General features: G+C 39.4%; 3 protein-coding genes across 3 annotated transcripts; all 3 read left to right on the top strand.

The window, feature by feature from the left end:
* The first annotated feature begins 2,285 nt into the window (after positions 1-2,285).
* LOC117763055 (troponin I, slow skeletal muscle-like) lies at positions 2,286-6,168 on the top strand. Its single transcript, XM_034587913.1, has 8 exons — positions 2,286-2,418; positions 3,256-3,286; positions 3,407-3,410; positions 3,548-3,589; positions 3,888-4,019; positions 4,093-4,182; positions 5,194-5,367; positions 5,455-6,168. Exons 2-8 carry the CDS (start codon positions 3,276-3,278, stop codon positions 5,542-5,544), a joined length of 543 nt encoding a protein of 180 aa, XP_034443804.1. The 5' UTR covers positions 2,286-2,418; positions 3,256-3,275; the 3' UTR covers positions 5,545-6,168.
* A 235-nt stretch (positions 6,169-6,403) lies between these two features.
* Positions 6,404-11,526, top strand: LOC117763054 (troponin I, cardiac muscle-like). The gene is made up of 8 exons (XM_034587911.1): positions 6,404-6,506; positions 7,227-7,270; positions 7,393-7,399; positions 8,721-8,765; positions 8,897-9,028; positions 9,524-9,613; positions 10,197-10,370; positions 10,837-11,526. Exons 2-8 carry the CDS (start codon positions 7,260-7,262, stop codon positions 10,921-10,923), a joined length of 546 nt encoding a protein of 181 aa, XP_034443802.1. The 5' UTR covers positions 6,404-6,506; positions 7,227-7,259; the 3' UTR covers positions 10,924-11,526.
* A 1,322-nt stretch (positions 11,527-12,848) lies between these two features.
* Positions 12,849-16,734, top strand: bpgm (2,3-bisphosphoglycerate mutase). The gene is made up of 3 exons (XM_034587906.1): positions 12,849-13,002; positions 13,681-14,303; positions 14,805-16,734. Exons 2-3 carry the CDS (start codon positions 13,703-13,705, stop codon positions 14,978-14,980), a joined length of 777 nt encoding a protein of 258 aa, XP_034443797.1. The 5' UTR covers positions 12,849-13,002; positions 13,681-13,702; the 3' UTR covers positions 14,981-16,734.
* The last annotated feature ends 4,329 nt before the right edge of the window (positions 16,735-21,063 follow it).

The following is a 21,063-nucleotide window of genomic DNA, read 5'->3' on the forward strand; positions in this document are numbered from 1 at the left end:
AGTGAGACTCACTCCACTGCTGCTCTTTCAGTCCTGGTACAAATGTCGTGCCTCCTTCTCCACACTCCTATATTCACTCTCAAGGTGTAAATATTCCCCATCTCTCGCCTGTTCATGTCTCTGCTGCTATGTGTCAGAATTGCACCTGTTTTTTCAGCCCCAGCATCCACCTGCCGGCTCCAGCAGAGAGGTTTTCAATATTTGCCTATCATCTCTATGTAATCAGTGATGATGGTGGAGCCTCGGCACCAAACTCGAATTATGTTCTGTTGCTGTAATTAACATTTCAAACATGAGTTGTCTTAATAAACTAGACACTAGGTTACTTGTCAGCAGATTAATAATGTGAACTCTGAAAATAATCATCATGTTATCATCAGTGTGATGAGTTCACTCCAACTTCCACACATTTCCACCTGCTAAGGAACATTACATCACATCAGGTGAGAAATTACACTATGTCGACATAAATCTAAGGGAGGGTTTAAGAAAAAAATAACTACTGCTGGCATTATGGGAGGTAGAAGATCCACTATATTTGGACGTTGATCAACTGTGTATAAGAGACAACATGCCTGGATGTCTCAGCCTCTTCTGCATCACTTCTGTCCAGTCTTTTTTCTCATCTTCTGAGAGTTCCCCAACTTTATGGAAGTGCAATGCTAAGTCCTTGTGGTACCACTTTAAAGCTCTAGGTTTAAAGCAAAGTTAAGAGTCGTCTTAAAGGGGACATATCATGAAAATTCCACTTTGTTAGTACTTCTACACATTAATTTGGGTATCTGGCATGTCTACCAACCCAAAAACTCTGGAAAAAAAACACTTGCGCATTTTGTTATGGTTCCTCTAAGTCAGAAACGTCATGCTTGAGTGACTGGAATGAGCTTCCTGTGTATTGTGTCGTAACAAGGTACTGGAAGTCTCCCTACATGGCCTTCGTTCTCAAGCGCGCAGCCGCCTGGCTGTTCACACGGGACGCGCATTTCTCCGCGCTGGTCAGCCCCATAGACTGTATATATAAGGTCAGCCCGCGATTCTGCTTTCTCCGCTTGTTGTTGTACCCATTGAATGTCGGGGTTCGGGGGTAAATGATGGTCTTCATAGCCCCCCCACCCCTCTCTTTCTCTCTCTGTCTGTCTGCTTGTGTGCTTGTAGTGGATGGGCAGAGGGGACATTTAATTATGTGATTGGGAAAATTAAAACTCCAGGACAACAGAAGGGGAATACAAAGTATGGGATGCATATTTGATAATTTATATCATATAAAATATGTAATTTATATCGTTTAAAATCATGGGGGGAGAGGGGGGAGGGGGGAGCTGGCTCACTAGCATTTAAAGGAACAGGCACTCAAAACAGGTCACTCTGTGGAGGGCTGTTTTAGACAGGGTAAAAAGGGTGCTGTTTTAAATGATCCTTGTGGTATTTTGACCAAAGTATGTTACAGACATTTCATTAAGACCCCAAGGAACCATATCAACTTGTGGTAAAATGGGCATACAATGTCCCCTTTAAGATAATATTTGTGTGTACTTCACTATTCTCCGTGAGGACCTGAGTCACTGAGTGGCCGAGCATTTGACTCCTTGTTGCAACAGAGGCTAGCTCAGCTTACGAACCATCAAGCCTTGACCAGCAGCTGTTCTTGTTCCTCTACTCCCCTAAATACAAACCAGAATAATCATTGGCTTTGTTCTTAACTACAAGGTGGTCCTGTAACGTGTGCGCAAACTGCAGGAGTCAGTGATCATGCAAATGCAATGGAATAGTGATGTACAGTCAGATGGATTGAGGATATCAGAAATGATGCAAAAAGAAAAAGGAAATTAAATTCTAGCAACAGCAAGATGTCAGACAACATCTCCCAAAATAAATTAGATGGACCATAGATGTATTTCCAAACGAATACCAATAAGAACATTTTTCATTTTCAAGACAGCTGATGTGGCCATTTTAAACACAGATATGTAATATTGGAGTTGGCAGCACTTTAAGCACGTCTATGGCATGACATCTCGAAATGCAGTAGAGATACTGTAGTTTGAAACCTTTCTTCAGTTTGACATCTTAAAAACTTGGCCCAAACTCCATCTGGTCAAGACACTGACCCAGCCTGAGTGTGGTCAGCCCTTTAAATGCTCCCTGCCACCTCCAACAGCAGGTGCTGTTGAACCCAGGCCAGATGGCCCAATGTTTAGGCCCATAAATGCACTTTTATGACCCCCTTTCCTGTCTGAATATTGTGGAGATGCCTCGTACACTAGTAAATGTCAGTGTTGGTGGACACACAGAAGCAGTAGCACAGATATCAAGGGGTCTATTTTCGAGAGCCATCCGCATTTGGCACAGACACTATAAATCTGATTTTTCTCCACCGCTGCCCCTTCACACACACTTTCCCCGAGGAGCTTCACTAAGGTACGGAGGTGCTCTTCTGATACTTATGGATAAGAGTAGATTGAGTGAGTATAGGTGATGTGAAATGGATTCTGTGATTAGGAAGTATTCTTTCAGCATGGTCAAATCTACTGGTATCTTAGAATCTGTAAAAGCTCTAACGCAGAGTAATGTCTTGTGGTTAAAACTTTAACAACGAGCTGAAAATTGTCGTCCAACATGCCTGTGGATTATCTGGCTGTTCACCTTTTTTGTCACCTATGCAGAGAAGCCCGTCTGTCATGTTAACACCAGACTCAGAATTTGTCTTTTAGTATTTTTCATATTTAGATTTATCTTGTAAGAATGCATATTGCATGTAAAATTACATTGCAACCGCATTTATCATTACTTAACAACTAACATTTTTCAAGAACAGAAAAAATAAAATTCTGTTGGTATCATCTATGGGTTGCATATCATGTTGAAAATGACGATGACAATGTAAAAAATGTGAATCATCATAAAAACACAATGTTATCAAACATCCTAAAGGATATACGAAACTTAGAAGATCCTCTAAAAGGAAAACAATTAGGGGAGTTAACTATAAATACCGGTGTGCACCTGCAGTTTTAATGTGTGAATAACTGTTTGGAGTGCATGAAATACTTTGACCAGGGAAGCTCATCAATCTTCAGTGTCGGTTCTCAGTTCAACAGGGTTTCAATGTGGAGGGAACTTACTCTATTTGTAATAAAGTGCACGAGTGTTAATATTTCCTAAGATTCTGCTTCACATATACTGTATATTCTTTTCTTGATTCAAAAATAGTTGATAATGTAAATTATGCAGCTGCCTTTATTTTCTGTATTTCAGTGTGAGAGTTTAAGACAATCATGGCAGATGAGTGAGTATGATCGCTTCATGTTGTTTGCAGTGACAGCTTCAAATTATAACGTAAAACAAAGTGTTGACATGTGTTGACGTGTTTTCATGTATTTTCTCCCTCTTGTTTATGCTCCAACAGAACTGTAAGTATCTGTATTTTAAACCCTGTTTTCAGGCCTATGTTTCTCTTTTAAAGTCATTTAAATAATCATACATACCAATTTGATATCATTCACAACAAACTGTGTATTGAGGATATGAAATGTTCTTTAAATTCTAGAAAAAATCAAAGATCTCCTCCTCTCGACGGCTGGGGTTGAAGGTAAGCTTTTTATATTTAATATGTTTTTTTAAACTATATTTAATAAGAAGGATTGGAGATAATAGAGAACATATCTTAGTAAACCATAGTCAGCACACTTAATAATGGTAGAAATGTTTTTTAAGTGTGTTAACAGTCTTATTTACATATATGGTATTCAGATGATAACTAGTTTTAACATGAACTTATGGCTGAGTTGTATCATAGAAATGGTTGAGAATTCCTACATTTATTTGGACATTTAGTATATTGTTCTTGCTCCAGTAGGTCTAGAGATCCATTAAACTGTTTTCCTCAGATCAGACTGTTGACAGTTGCAGCTCAGATGCTGCAGGAGCAGACGGAGCAGAGGATGAGGGAGAAAGAAGCTGTTCTGGCAGAAAAACTTCCTCCTCTGAATATGGCTGGTCTGTCTTTGCAAGATCTGCAGGTAGGAAACTTCATTTTAAAATGTTTTTGTCTCTATTTGAGTCGTTTTCTCAGTCAACCATGTTCTTTTATAGGATCTGTGCAAAGACATGTACCATAAGATTGATGTTGTGGACGAGGAGCGCTATGACATCGGCCTGAAGGTTTCCAAGAATGGCAAGGAGGTGAGACACGTCAACAATGAATGGGAGGATTCAGAGATCCTTGTGGAAATGTTTTTAAGCTTAGTGCGTACAGCGCCCTCTATGTGAGGACAAGGTCACTGCAGGAAGGATCTAAAAACGATCCAACACTGCCCTCTAGTGGCAGCTCTGACCACACCAAGACATAACTGAATCTTATTCATGAGGCCTGCTCCTCTTCTTCAAATAGAAAAATAAACTAACGTGATCATTTCAGAACATTAACAGTCAGCTTGTGACTTTATATATGCTTCAAGAGTCACATTATTCAACTTGCTTATACAACAAGGCAGTAAATTGAATTACGACACTGATATGAATGAAATACAAACTCCCACACAGTTATATTCTATATTAGAGTTACACCAATTATACATTGGGCGATGATTGGCTATTAATGGCTATTAATCAAACATAGAGTTGAAATACCATTGGGTTCACTGCTTCCTAACCAGAGGTGAATACATATCTGTAAAAGTAGCAATCACATTTTTCCTTGAACATTTTATTTATTCTTTATCGTACAATGCTATAACATGCAAATTCGTTTTTTTTAAACATCAGTGTATTCGAGACAGAGTTTCTATAACATTAGTTGAATCAGCATTAAAGAGATATGAAGGAATCACGAGTTGTTCATTTTAGAAGAAGTCAAATTATCCACAACAGCATCTGAACAATTTGGTTTAGTTTATTAGATTTAAAAATATCTTGACTCAGTGTCTACTTGTTTCTTCCAGAGTGTTTAACTACATCTTTCTTGATATGGGTAAATTCCATGTAATGAGGAAAACTGAATACTGAATATCTGGAGTTTTTCTTTTTCAATGAATTTTCAATGGTCAGCTCTCAATTTAGGATTAATTACAAGCAGATACATTGATAAAAGCCAGTTTTATAAATCTATTTATGGATGGAGGATAGGTGAACTTATCTTCATCAATCCCAGCGAGTTTCATACAAAGTCTTTCTATCTCACGACCCTGTGCCTAGATTGACGACATGAACCTGAAGATCACTGAGATCCAGAGTAAGTTCAAGAAACCGACCCTGAGGAGAGTGAAGATCTCGGCTGAGGCCATGCTGAGCGTCCTGCTGGGCTCCAAACACAAAGAGTCCATCGACTTCAAGGCCAACCTGAAAACGGTCAAGAAGGAGGAGGAAAAGGTGAGTCTGGCTTTTGCTTCTGATTCTGAAAAACCCAGAGTGGTTCTATTTTGACTGGTCGTCCATGATATGTTGTGTTTTCTACAGAAAGAGGAGGTGACTGACTGGCGTAAGAACGTGGAGGCCATGTCGGGTATGGAGGGCCGGAAGAAGCTGTTTAACGCCTCTGGAAACTAAAGAAACATTTTATTTTCCAGTATTTTAATAATCATTTCAATAATTTCTCATTATTGAGATACATTTTTAACATAACCCACCATCTGATGTATATCATGTAGATTTGTGAATTGCTATATGAGATTAACACCCATAAAACCAGGATTATCTTGGAAAAACAACAGTTAGTGAATATTTAAAAAAGGGGCTGTTTAAGCTTCATGTGGTTTTAACTTAAAAGAATAGATCAAAAATAATAAATGTTTTTTGACACATGTTGTTTTACTCTTGTTTGGTGATGACTTGACTTTAATATGCTTCAGTATTAAATAATGTGTAATAGTGATGCAGTGGTTGTTTGCTGTAGTTCTCCACTGTAGCCCTCAGATGGCAGTATAATTCTTTCAATGTGTTTATTATGTCAACTAACTACTGAGGATCTGTGAGGACTGTGTCCCTCATAAATCCACATTATCTGAATTATCTGTTTTGATCAATTGCCATTTAGTTTGTCAGGCATCCAATTTGACAATTTATACCAAAATTAAATACTAAGATTGTAGTTTATATTAAAGTTAAAGCAGTGAGAGTATTTATCTTCATATTTTGCTTCTGTTGTTGATACAAAGTTGGAACCAGCAATGATCCCTCAATAAAAACACATCAACCCTGTCTTGATCTCCTCCACTGTGTCATCTGATAATCAGTATGGACTGTGTAAAGACTTTCATTTTATTTCACACACGTTACATTGGATTAAAGCTCTGTCTTCACAAAGTAAACATCGCAAGTGAACAGTCCCAACGAGACATTTAACACCTCATACATATGAGATGTGAGAGACGCGGCACAAGAATGGTGAGGACAGTGAGTCTATTTTAGTGAGCCACTCACATGAGCGCTGGAATCTATATATGCACCTTCTTTCTATCTTCTCAGCTCAGAAAAAGACGCCTGTGAGTATTTGTCGACTGCTTTGTAAGGTAAGAATTCTTATTACAAGATATTTATTTAAAACAAAACTAAGGCTTTTTATTACAACACACTTGGCAGGAACTGTATCAGTAACTGATGATACTCCAACTTCATCAGCAAGAATAAAAGAGCATTTATATTCAAACCAGTTATAATTTCTAACAATTGCATGTAGTTTTTAAATGAAGTATATATTGTTTCAAAATATCTTACACGTTTTTGGGGGGGAGGGTTTCTTACAGTTTTAAAACCCGCCGCGTCCCTCTGATCTCGAGCAGAAGTACAAGTTGAAGTTAAACAACAAATGAGATTTTAAAATTAGATTTTTGTGTTTTACTTTTTTACACCAGAGCTGTTTACGATTGCTCATATTGTTTTATTTCAATGTACTAATATGGAATCAATATTGTTTTTTATATTAAAATAATCCTGACTGCTTTGGTCTATGTGCACATTTTTGATTGATGACTTGTCAGGTGATTCTAACTATTTTTGGCATTGTTTAAAATAGTATTGTTTAAGTCACCGGTTTGACCTTTATGCTATGTCATAACTTCTTTGTATCCGCTACTATGATTTAGAGGTTTTCTAATGTAGAACTGATGAAAACTGATGGTCGCTTTTTTCCCAATTTCACAAAGTAGATGAACATGTGTATTTATCTACTATTAGGTGTATCTAATCTCTATTTACATACTTACAAATGTCTTTCTTTTTTCCAATGACAGATTTAAGAAAGGGAGACTCACTAAATTGCAACCATGTCTGAAGCGTAAGTAGTATGACCCAGGTCTCATTAACACTTTCATCAATGTGCAATGTGAAAAGTTTTACTCACTCTACTTTCTCTCTCTCTCTCTATGAATTATTTACACCATCGTCCTAAATGGATAGGCCTGCGGTGAGTTGACTTTTTGACAATTAAACAATTTATTTCATTGATTGTGACACTCAGGTAGTAAGCTAGGTGTCTTACCAGCCAGGTCTGCAGAATTTAAATGTGTTTATATTATTTGTTTACAAAAACTAACATGGTTAGTTAAAAAAAACATGGTTCAAAGGAATAAATCATATAAGAGAAGGGCTTTAGAAATAATAACCTGCGGCCCCGACTAGCAAGCAGGCACACTCAGGCTAAAATTCTTGGTGTCACATTCGATTCCCGTCTGAATTTCAAAGCACACATTAATGAAATCATTAAATCCTGCTACTTCCATTTACGAAATATTTCCAAATTTAACTCAATTCTATCTCTCCCTAACTTAGAAAAGCTCATACATGCCTTTGTCTTTTCCTGCCTGGATTATTGCAACGCCCTGTATACAAGCCTTAGTCACACCTTAGTAACTTGTTTGCAGCTTGATCAAAATGTTGCTGCTCATATTTGAACTAAAACCAACTGTAGGTCTCATATCACGCCATCTTTGCATCCCTCCACTGGTTTCCAGTTAAACTCAGAATTGATTTTAAGATTATTTTAATAACTTTTAAAGCTCAACATGGGCTGCTGCCCCCCCCCCCCCTACATTTCGCAGCTCTTGACTCCCTACAATCCCAGTCGTAACCTGAGATCGTCCAGCCTGCCCTTGTTAGCTGCCCCTAAGGTCAAGGCTGGCTACTCAAGGTGACCGTGTTTTCTCTGTCAGGGCCCCGAGGCTGGACCACCTGCCTGGTGAGATTAGGCTCGCCAACTCACTACCGACCTTTAAATCACTTTTTAAAACATGTTTTTTATAGGAAAGCATTTTTAACATGAGATTTGTAACGCTGGTACTACTGTGTTGTTTTAATTTACTTTTATTAAAACCACATTTTATGTAGTTTCTGAAATATGACAGCTTTTGACTCTCCTGCCTATGAGAGTAGGTATTTAGTTTAGTATAAAAACAGGCATAGGGGTAATGATGTCTGATCTACTGAGCGGGCCGCATTGGCTTTCATAGCACTGCCATACAAGCCAGTAGCCAATCAGATTTACCTTCAGCCTCAGCGTACTCCCTCAGGTTCGGCTTTTAACGTAATTGCGATTAAAAGGCTGAAACACCTGATGACGCCGAGGTACAATTGAAGACTATCATTATTACCCCTCTATCATTGCCTCTGCTGAAGCCAGCATGCTAACCACCCAGCCTAAGTGTTAATTCAATACTTAGTCACAAGGAAATGTCTTAGGTTATCCATTGTATTTAAAAAAATTGAACTGTACATTTTCTCTTTTACAGAAACCAAAGCCCAAACTCTCAGCCTCTCGGAGACTGTTCCTGAAGGTATCCTCATTGCTTCTGTGCGCTAGTCTTGGATAGTGTTGTACTAGAATTGACATGCTTTGAATACTGGAATCCATACATTGTCTCCTTGGCCGAAGTGTAATTCTGTGCGCTTATGTGCTGTGCACCAGACCAAACTGCTGAAGAAGGCCATGACTATGCTGGAGAGTGAAAAGCAATTCAAAAAAGATGACAGAGTGAGAATCCTTTCAGAGAGAGTCCCGGACCTCCAGCTGTCAGGCCTGTCTCAACAGGATCTACAGGTATGAAGCATTTGAATCCGCATAAGGATTATTTTTTGTGTTAACTCAGATTAAATCACATGATTGTCTTAACATTTTAAATCTGTCACTTCACCCAAATCCCCTTTTCCCTCTATTCCAAATGGTATCTAGCCACAAGCAATTAGGTTTGGTTTTATTGGCCGAGGTTTTTGAGATAACCACTGAGACGTTTGCAGCCTCCAAAATACAACTGAGGTCAACGTAATTTTGTTTATGGGAACAAATATCAATTAAAAACCCCAAACAAGCCATATCTCTTGCCATGAACAATTAGCTTGAAAAGTCCATAGACCTCAAAATCAACAATTTTAATTCTGACCCCGAGGTTAATCTGTGTATTGTACGAATTATGCAGAAAAACGCTGCATGTCTTACATAGATTTATGTTTATGATATACAATATTTTCTCATGCACATGCCGTAGCGTGACTGTGCAAACTTTAAGTCTAATGCACTCAAGGTTTCTGTCCACAGACTATTTGCAAGGAGCTACACCAGAAAATTGACGTGGTTGATGAAGAGCGCTACGACATTTCTTCAAAAGTGACGAAAAATGGCACAGAGGTAGGTAATATTTGCAAATAAACATTTTAACTTTATCCTTCTTCACATAGTGTTCAACCTGCAGTGCAGAAGGTTTATCTCCTCCTTCTGGCAAATCCACACCAGCCATAATCTGTGTTTGTCCTCACTGTAGATCATTTTCTTTTTCAGACCAAACACCAAGTTTATTTTTAAACGGAGCATCACAAACTGTTGTTGGACGCTTCCAATGTTTTTCTTCCCTGAACATTTTTTCTTAATTACTGTAGCTCACGTCCTCTCCAGTGCTACGGCTGCTCAACTCTTAAGCACTGGCAAACCAATCATTGGTTGAAATTAAGTGCATCATAAGAAGAGCACTAGTGCAGCAATATCACCAGACACTGGATTTAAAACTATGCTGAAATATTCATATAGATAAACCTGGTGCTGAAAGGCTTTATCAGTTTATTCAGTCTCCTTTGGCAAGGGGCGTGAATCTAACAGACATAAACAATAGCTTTAATCATCTTACAAATTTAAGGAATACATACTCTGTGTTCAATGAGAAATTTGTATTTGAAGGCACTGTTGAAAACGGTTTTGTCCTTCGTGTGGGTAAAAGATTCAGGACCTGTCACAGAAGATCTTTGAGCTGAAGGGCAAGATGAAGAGACCAAACCTGAAGAGGGTCCGAGTGTCTGCTGACGCCATGCTGGGAGCGCTGCTGGGCTGTAAGGTCAAGGAGTCGGTGGACTTCAAGGCCAACCTCAAGACTGTGAAGAAGGAGGAGGAGAAGGTAAGAGTCGCTGGCTGTGACCAGTTTATTGCCAGATTTGAAACTGCAAAACATCATGGGTCTATTGACCTCATCCACTTACTATCAGTTCTGCTTTGGGTCATTAATACAAGCAATCAAATAAACAGTTACAAATATATAAAATAATTCAGAATCTGCACAGATGAGACGATTTAAATTTTTTGATTAAAGCTTTAATTCACTGAATCCTCACCGCTGGTTTGACTTTATATTTGGGGATTGTACAATGACATAACATTCATACTGACTACTACGCTACTACTGAAGCTAAAGAAATGTATTTCTTAACATTTACAAAAAAAAGTTGGTGGGGTTATTGAAATAGATTCAGATTTGACCTAAAATGAAAACATTCATATTACCATGGATGTATCCTTAACAAATAATTGTGTTTTAATCAGAATTCAGTGATGCAAATGTTTTTTAATACTTTTTGTATACACAGAAAGAGGAGGTGACCGACTGGCGTAAGAACGTGGACGCCATGTCTGGTATGGAGGGCAGGAAGAAGCTGTTTAATGCTGGACAGTAGATTTGAAGTGAATATCTTCTGTAGCAGGTAGAAGCAGTGAAGCATGTGACTATTGTTCACTTTATAATGAAAGTGAAAGTGAAGACCAATGTAACCATTATGTTTCATGTTGGTGTTTCAATTGTTTGTAAAAATGACAATAGTGAACATATGAATTTTATTGCACTTCTTGATTGTTTACATATTGTTTTTTAACATTATGATGTAATGTTAACTCTAATATGAAAAAACATATGTATTTGATGTATTTGAGCAGTTGTGCTTTTGTAGTTCTTAGCAACTTTGTGAGTTCATGAACACAGCACCACTGTTTGCTGTCCATATCTATAATTAGCAATAATCAGAGGGAATGCAAATGTATTGCCTCTCCTGAGTCATGCAAACATAGAACTTGGAGAACAACATTTGCATTTCTTCTTGTGTTTTCCACAAGGACACTTTGCATGTCAGATTAGGGGACAGATTCCAGGGACAGCTAATTTTGGCAGTCAACTGTTCATGGAGTCACATCAAGGTGAGCGTCCCATGAAAATGAATGTGGAGTTAATCCGCTGACATTGTGATGACAAGAAGCAAATAATAAAATCATTATGGCTGACATTGCTCCGAGAAGAATGGTCATCTCTGCCTTTAGATGGAAAACAGTTCTCTTTACTGTACTGTTAAAGTATACTGGTATAGGTCATGCAACTTTTTCATAAGTAAATCTACTGTCAGAGATTCTAACATTCCTTTTTAGGTCACAAGCACACACATCCTACCTGTTGACTTCTCTCATAGTATATCAATATAATGATGTAGAATATTGTAGACCGTGATACACTCATTTTTGGTCAATGTTAGTGTTACATCAAATCTCAAGTAGGGCTGTAAATGATTATTATCAATTAGGCTATTGATTTCTTTTTCAGTTAATTGCTATAAAATGGCCAAATATCATATCAGATGAAAATTGTCATATCAGTCTATAACAATAAATGTCACATTATGACTTCTTTTAAGTTTAAAGACTGAGGTTTCTGCTCAGTTAAGGTTACGGGTTTAAACTCTTCTATTTATGAACAGAGAATGAGAAACACATTCTTTAACATTTCAACATTTAACTGATTTCTCAGAAAATAATGAATGTTCCTTGAAGAAAATCAGGCTTGTTAAGGTCTGATATTTCTGGGTGCCATTCGGTGTGGATCCAAATCAAAATCAGGATCTACTGAATTTATATGTAATTTCATAAGAAAACTGTTGGGCCTTGGTGGAGCGATGTGCCATTCCAGTTATTGATATTGTTTTATTGTGCAACCCTATGAGAAATAACCATCCTCAAGCTTCCAAAGCCCAAGATTTATATGAATAGAACGAAACACCCAATAATCGAGATAGCTTTGAAAAACGACAGAAGAAAATATGAAAACATTCAAATCGAAGATGCTGAGACCAGAGAATTTTTTCTAACATATGACTCAAACAAAACAGCTCATGGATTATCAAAATATTCATAAGTTGCTCTAAAATCAAAGGTTTAAGGGTATAAGGTCTCTTAAATGGCCACTGGCTTCAACACATGAACCGTTTTATTCTGAACACACATTTAAAAACTTTTTCCTTACTTAGCTTCACTATGTTGGTGTTAAAGTGACAGTTTCTCAAACTTGAAATTAAAATATCATCATTGTTTTGATACAACTTAAAACACTGACAGTTTAGATCTTCCTCACATTGACACTGTCACACGTCTGTCCCCAGTTTAACATACAAACACACACTGTCTCTTATCTAAGAGCAGCAGTGTTCCTCTCACAAACACCATGAAACCTCTGTGAACTGCACAGTGAACAACTGATCTCTCTTCATCCATGACTGACACGGTCCCCGCCCCCCTGCTCTCTAACACTACGACCATTCCTAATATGGGCATACGGTCTGACAAACGTACCGCCCACACGCTCGAGCCGCCACTCTGATTGGACGCTTTGAACGTCGATCACTAAGCCTCTGCAGGGTTGCTGTGCATGGCCTGGAACTGTCAACACTCACCGCGGCTCCACAGACATTCAAAGCCGAATTTCACATCATCTGAGGGTAAGACGACGTTTTGAATACGTACTCTGGGGATTCTGGGACGAGGGGACCACATGACTGTTTGTTTTTTACACGTAGGGTGGGTTATAAATAGAATAAACGCAGTACTAACGGTTATTTAGCAGCACGCCGATCCATTCATTCAGACGCGCTAAAAAGCTGTTGCAGCATGAAATGGGTTCGGGGATATTTGCTTATTGTGTTTAGCTACAGTAGTTAAGCTGCTGTTGTTTTGTGTCCAGTATATGTACACTCAAGTATAAGGTGTCTGTATTATAAATACCCGACAGTGTTGTGTCTGTGTTTTAAAATGTGTCAGGATTATTTGAGAATTAAGAATCCGTGTTGAATTCAAATGGAGATGTTGCCATGAAGCTATGTGACAGATTTTCTGTATTTGTGATAAACTCTTCCTCTGTTTTAAAACCAGAGAAAGTCTGGATCATCAAAATAATTTGTCTGATGTATTAACTGATGGGGCTGTAGCTATCTGCCCTTACACTGTCACCTCTAACCTTTTGCTGGCCTCAAGTCCCTGCTCCTGAACTCGGATCAGATACACACCCTGGCACTTACTGACGCCATTACATTGTGCGATGCCAACTTCTGTTTAGGTTTGTTTTCACTTCTGCTATCACTGTCCGCATGATCAGTTTCAATACTACTGAATGTGTGCAGGGTCCTGCTGCCGGTACTTCGGATGTCCAAATACAAACTGTTTCTGCTGAGGCATGGAGAGGGGGCCTGGAACAAAGAGAACCGCTTCTGCAGCTGGGTGGACCAGAAGCTGAGCGACAATGGGTTGAAGGAGGCCCAGGACTGTGGCAGGCTCCTGAAGGAACAGGGCTACAAGTTCGACTTGGTGTTCACCTCCATACTGAGCCGCTCTATCCAAACCGCCTGGCTGGTGCTAGAGGCTATGGGCCAGGAGTGGGTACCTGTCGTCAAGTCCTGGAGACTGAATGAGCGACACTATGGCTCCCTGATTGGCTTGAACCGTGCAGAGATGGCTTTGGAGCACGGAGAGGAAAAGGTGAAGTTGTGGAGAAGGGGCTACGACATCACTCCGCCTACGATCGAGGAATCCCATCCTTACTTCCTGGAAATCTACAACGACCGCAGGTACACCACTTGTGACGTGCCGAAGGAGAGCCTTCCCCGAGCAGAGAGCCTGAAGGAGGTGTTGAACAGGCTGCTGCCATACTGGGACAGCACTGTGGTGCCAGAGATAAGGAGAGGCAGGACTGTGCTGGTTTCTGCTCATGGAAACAGCTGCAGAGCCCTGCTGAAACATCTGGAAGGTATGCAACTGAACGGATCTCTTATACACATTGTTCTCTCAGCTTTTGTTTTTGAACTGTGAATGCATGAACCCCTTTTTACGAGCTCTTTACAAGCTGCTGTTTCTATTCATCACAGTCAGTGAATTGGGTTGGACACATTTCAGTTCCAGAAATGGCAGGCTGAACTTGTACAAAAAGGCCAGTGAGTTTATGTTACATTAGGCTGTGGCTGTGAAATCCACGCTGACCTTTCCTCACACTCGTAAGCTGTGGGGGCTACATGGGTCCCAGGCCACTCAGTAACTTAACACATATTGACTCTTACAAAATGATATGCAACACAGGATCTGCACAGTCTGCAACTGTGCTATTGTGATTTGGCAATTATCTAACTGTCTGGCAGCTTTCCTAAATGTAATGTCATCACATTGCACTCATGCATGAATGAAACTGTCAGCAGGGTTGGTTGTAGTTACTTCGCTCAGCATGATTTTAGTGTCACTGCCCTTGTTTCAACAGGTATATCAGACGAGGACATTGCCACCGTCACTCTGCCCACAGGGATACCTGTGCTGCTGGAGCTGGATGAAAACCTCAGGCCTGTGAAACCACGACAGCTCTTAGGAGACCAGGCGAAGATTCAGGCAGCCATTAAAAAGGTGGAGGACCAGGGAAAAGCCAGACCATCAACATGAATGCACTAAACTGGCTGTGAGACTGAATATCGCTCTGCTCATGTCTCTTCAGAGTCTCTTTAAAATACTCAAACTTTGAAATACTCAAAAAGTAGACGATACCAACAGCATCAATTTATTGTTGGTACGATGAAAAGAACAGGAGTACGTTTTAAACCCCATTAAGACCTTGTATTAATGTCTCAGGTGATCAGATCACAAGTGGATGCTTTAAGTAACTAGTACTTTAGTACAAAGTATTTTAGTATCAGTGTTTCCCATACTTGATTTATGTGTGACCACCACCACAATATCTCTCGCTCTTTATCTCTACAGACACACACTCACAAATGCATTGACAATGTTCCGTCTGTGTACTCGGATTAGCTAAAAAATCATAATTTGATCTTTGTCAACAGGAGTGACATATGTGATGCATATGGAACCAGAAAAGTTTTTTATCATCAGCGGTCACTCTTGATGCATGTGGAGACACACTCTAATATCAGGTGTGGACTGTCGTACCTAGAGAAATCCACTTGAGATCGGCTCTCTTGAGACATGTGAAAAATACCAGGTCTGAACGGGGCCATACTGTGAAGTTACTGTATGTGATACAGGATGTGGGTGATACAGGTCAGACTGATTCTTCTGGCGCAGGAGGAAGTCCGGTGATGTACTGTAAATGTTTCAGCACTGTGTTATGTGTAAGCACTGAGCAAGTGATTGGTTCAAATGTAAATTTTAAGCTAATTGTCCCCTACATGACTGTATGGGGACCCTAAAGTTGTTATTTATTTACTTATTGACTAATGTACAGATTATTAGTAATGTGGTGAAGATTAAAAAAAGATCCTGTTCAGGCAGAAGAAAATTACGTTGCGTTGCTAAATGATGCTTTTCTACACTGATAAACTTATAATATTATTACTTTGCATTTTAAACCTGTGCCTTCGCTATTAATTCAGTGCTCAAATGAAGTTATTTGTGACCTTGTGATTTTATTTACTCTTAACAAACTTTACCTCATAGTAAGGCAAACTGGAGATTGGGGTAACTGAGCCACAGAATGCTGTGTAATTTAAAATGTCCTACTTAAAATTGTAAGTATGACAGCTGAAGTGGGGAATCTATTAGCTTTATTCTGTATAGTACATTAAATCTTGAATTTAAAACAGTGGCTGACAAATGTGGTTGTGTGTCATATTTGGAGGATTTTAAATTTGTCTCCTCATTACAAAAAAAGGAAAAACCATGAATTGTAAGTACCATTATTTTGGATAAATATAATTGCAGTTAAACTGCAAACAAAAAGCACTATTCTGATTTGAATTTTAAATTATAAAGTATTGTCATACATGTGCAATTATATGATGTTGAGATGTGGGTGAAAATGTTACAAACTCCTTGTGAGTCTGCACATTATCTCCTACCGCACTATCTTGTCCTATTATGTTGTTGCGGTGTGTGGTACAGGCTACTGACTTGTATGTTTCATTGTGTCTATTGTTTGTAACTGCACTGTGTATCATTTGTGTTTTCTGTTGTTCGCTGTGTTTCTTTGCCACCGTTAATGTGTACACTGGTCTGTTAGGTCAACAGAGGAAGGAGGATAAGTTAAGAACATATCTGTTTGATACTAAAGGGTAGAAAAGACTCATATATTTGTAATTTGATGTAGGATCATGATTTAATACCTTCCCTTCTGTCTGCACCTTATGTATCATGAGAGAATCATCATGATGGAATAAAGGGAATAAATATTTCCTAAAATGTTATTTTTCATTTCTCTGTTATAGTCAAGCTTCACTCTGTCAGATAATTCATCGTTTGGCAACAGCGCAGTGTCTCAGATGTCACAGTGATATACGGTTAAGTGTAAATTCAGTGATGGAGCAATAGAAACAAATTAGAAAACAAACAACAGTGTTGTTTTGGAAGCACAGATATGCGTGCAATTTGGTTTGTGGTTTCCTCGAGCCCACTGGAAACAATAAACAGCCGAGACTGTTCAGCTGCCACGGATGGATGCAGAGGAGTGGTTCTGAGTTTCTAAACGGTTTCTTGTAATTTGTCCAGACCAGAGGGGCTGAGCCAGGGAGAAAACCTCTAATTGGATGAAATTGCTCTAAAATAGACGCAGCGATCAGCATGATTTTTGCTCTATGAGGCGACTGCAATACATTTGACTGTATGGAATTGAGAAGTCAGATGTAATGTATACGCCTTGTTGTGTTGTGGATGTGCATCATCCAGGCCTCTCAGGTGTTCGTGTGAGTTAATGTCTCACCATGCATGCATTCACTCCAGAGAGGGAGAGAAGACAGAAAATGTTCTCAGTGAATGTTAGCTAATTTAGCATAATAGAACCTATATCAGATTGAAATTACTATAATTAATCTCATATAAAATTGTGTGTATAAACTGGATAAATAAATGGCATAAGTTCCTGAACACACACACACACACTGGCCAAGTGTGGACATCACTGAGTTGCAGTCGGAGCAGGCGGGGCTGTTCATGCAGTGTTTATAAACCTCCGGGGGCACGCGCTCCCCTGACTTCGAGCAGGAACAGTCACTTCAGTCTGCAGGCCTGGTAAGTTTTATGATGCTATCCTCTTACAGCTGAAACGGGATGTTTTTATTGTTATTATTATTTTCGAGTGATGTGGGTGAATTTGAGCAGAATAAGGCTGGCACTGTGTATTGTAGTTTTAGATGCTGTCAAGACATCATTTGATGTCACCACAGGGTGTAAGGGTTAAACTAACCAACTGGATTAGATTGGGAAGAGCTCTATATTCAAAACACTGTAAATAACCTGTTGCAATAAATTGGGTTATATATGGTATAAATACCTCACTCCTTGGAAAAAATAAGCCATTCTATTTAGTCTGATTACATCTATCTCAAGGTAGATGTGTTTTGAAAAGTTGATGTTTCATATCATCAATACAACTCATTTGATATTTAATGAGGAAAAAAAAGTCCAAAAACGGATTAAGCAGAACAAAGTCTGCACAAAGATGTTAAAACAGCAGGAGAGTGTATTAAAATGACTCACCTCTATGCACGTTTGTGCACAGGCTTGTGAATAGACAAAATGACATGAAATATGAAGCTAAACCTTTGTCTATTTTCTTTATTTATACTGACAACTTAAAAGCAATAATTTCCTTTCTTCCTTCAATTGTCATTGTCATTTGTTTTAAGTTCTCAAAAGATGCTTGTAAAGTTGACAAAACAACAATCATATAGTTTAGTATATTTATGCAGAGGAATCAGAAGGCTCTGTATCCACGTTGCATTTGTGACATGATTTCGGTAAGGCAGGACCTGCTCATTTCTAAAAGGGTCTGACAGATAAACGGCAAACTTGTCATTCCCCAATCGCAAAGTAATAACAAGCAGAAAACATCAATTTTGGTGGTTCTGAAAATCAATGGTTTCAAACTCCCAAATTCCTCCTCTTCTCCCTCTCCACGAGGCTCCGTGCTCGCATCTGAACTGTCAAACACAGCAGTGAATACTGTTATTTGTCTTAAGACTAAAGAGTTGACAACGGGCTGTGGAGGAGCTGTTTGCTGCCTGTGGACATGCCAAGTCAGTCTCCTATTCCTTAGATGGTATTGGAGATAAAGGCTACAATCACATGTGAGTTGGAGTTCATGACCACGGGCTCATCTCGTCCCTCCGGGTTTGCTGAGTATCCTCTGGATAATTTACCATTATCAGAGTGAATGCAGCTGTGCAGAGATCCAGTAAAAATGTTTGTGAATGAAGTGTAAGTATTTTATGACATAGATTTGACTTCAAAGCTTCTATAAATCTACCCAAAGAAGAGTAAATAGATTTATTCTAATGACATGATGACTTAGGTTCCTCGTAAAAAGCTGCATTAAATCAACTTGATCCAAACACCACTGTCTTTGACCGGAGAGAGCAGGGTACGAGCTGCCCTGTGCACACAAACACAGGCAGATGACTTTTTAAACAGACTTTTAAAGGCAGTCATTAAAAAGAAGTCAAATTTGCCAAATGAGAAACCGATACAGGGCTGAATCACACTGCTGATGCTTTAGTCTGAGCACAAATGAGTCCTTGTTGCTGAGAAGTGGCGTGATTTGACAGAGAGGAAGGCCGGCTGCTGTGTCGATGTACAGATGGGACGTTTTACACAGGAGAGGAAATGGTTTTCCACATGAGCAAATTGCGGGAGAGGTAAGAGGTGAACGTTACTGGCTCTGACATAAATGAAGGCATTCATCAGTAATCAGTCTGCCATCAAATCTACTTAGTAGATGCAAAGTGGAATAACATTCCTCTGGCTCGCACTCGGAACGATTGAAATGCAGGGTTTATTTGTTTAAACGTCCACCTGCTCCTGCACCATCGCTATGACGACGGTGATGATAGTTTGCCTCCCAGCAGCACTGTATGGAAAGTGGACTCATGGCGACTACAATGGAAAGCAGTTATTCTTAGATTTGTATAGCAGCAGGTATTTCCTAGAGTAAACCATGCTCTGTGTCTGCGGCCTTGCACTTTGCCAAGCTGGGACACTACAACTAACACTGGCTGTGTGCTTCCTTAAAAGGAGGCCGAGTACACTGTCTCAGCTGATGGGATGCAAAGCAGGGAGTGCACATAGCTGTATCTATTTCCATTGAGTCCCCTGGTCGAGGAGGAAACTGTTACTTAGCTCTGGATTTGGATTCATTAAACATATCCAAAGATAACTCAGTTATGTTTCATTTATCACTAAGAGCAAATTTGTCATAATAAAAGACAGAATACAGCAAGTGAACAACACATTTCCCTGGTTCAAGCTTCATCTGCCAGTGCATGATAGATTCCTTGTGTCCTTTGCTTATTAAAGCAAAGCTGAGCTGCACTGAGGAGAAACGAGGAGCCCGACTGAGTATCCAAATCTTCACTCGACCACTTGATGGTTATCAGCTGCAGATCGACACGCCCTCCTTTTCATACCAAACAAACATTTTAATGAGCTGCAGTAAAGGTCAGCACTACAGCGTGCACGTCCTGGCTGGTAGACTGAAAGGAATTTGCATCCTGGTCAGGGACTTTTTCTTATGTGACCATGTTTGGTCATGTGGAGTAAGCAGCTGCGGCTTCTTGATTCATTGCAAACGCCTCTCTGGCATCTGTTTGTCTTTGAGTGTGTTGAAGCACTTCCTTTATCTTTTAACAAGAACCTCCTCTGATTGGGGGTATAGAATTACCTCTATGTTGTATATATTTTGTATGTTTATTAGTGCAGATTACAGTGAGAGCAACCATGACATCACTTTTAATTCTTTATAAAACACTAACCAGTATAATAAAGCCAAAAGTCAAATATTTACACCGTGAGATGAAAAAATCATTCATGGACACACCTCTGCTCTCACTGTGCAGTGAGTTGAGCACATTTTCTCACAAAAACTTAATAAGGTTCCTTCTTGGATCACGTCCCCCCCCCCCCCCCCCCCCCCCCCCCCCTAAATTTCATTGAAATCGGTTGAGCAGTTTTGTGTAATCCTGCCAACAAACAAACAAACAAACAAATGCAGACAAAAATATAACGTACTTGGCGGAGGTAATAAAGGTTTAAGATCGTAGTTGGCCTCTGGAGTCTTTACTGGAAACCAAAATGACACCATCCAAACATTTATTGGGCTGACAATTCAATGGTACTGATCCCAAATCAGAAAAAAGATGTGAAACCATAGGGAAGCCCGCTGAATATCTCGCTGAGCAGACTTTGTGACTGGAGCTCTGTGACTGGTATTTATTCAGGGATCAGCCATGTCTGTGGAGGAGGATGGATGATCATGGTGAAGCATACAAATCTTGAGGGCAGATATTACATTGGTGACCCAAATCCATCAAGGACATTATAATTAAAGACTCAAAATATCAAACCACTGCAATTTATCAATCAACGGCTCAAACCCTGTCTCAGATTCTGGGTTCTGGAACGTAACAACCAGGAGGGTGGTGTTGTTAGTTTGTCTGGAAGAACTCATCCATGTAAAAATACCCAAAGCATCTTTACCTTCATGTTTCAGCACTTTACCTTATTTTGCAAGAGCAGGCTGA

The sequence above is a fragment of the Hippoglossus hippoglossus genome, chromosome 6, assembly GCF_009819705.1.
Source record: "Hippoglossus hippoglossus isolate fHipHip1 chromosome 6, fHipHip1.pri, whole genome shotgun sequence".
Taxonomy (NCBI): domain Eukaryota; kingdom Metazoa; phylum Chordata; class Actinopteri; order Pleuronectiformes; family Pleuronectidae; genus Hippoglossus; species Hippoglossus hippoglossus.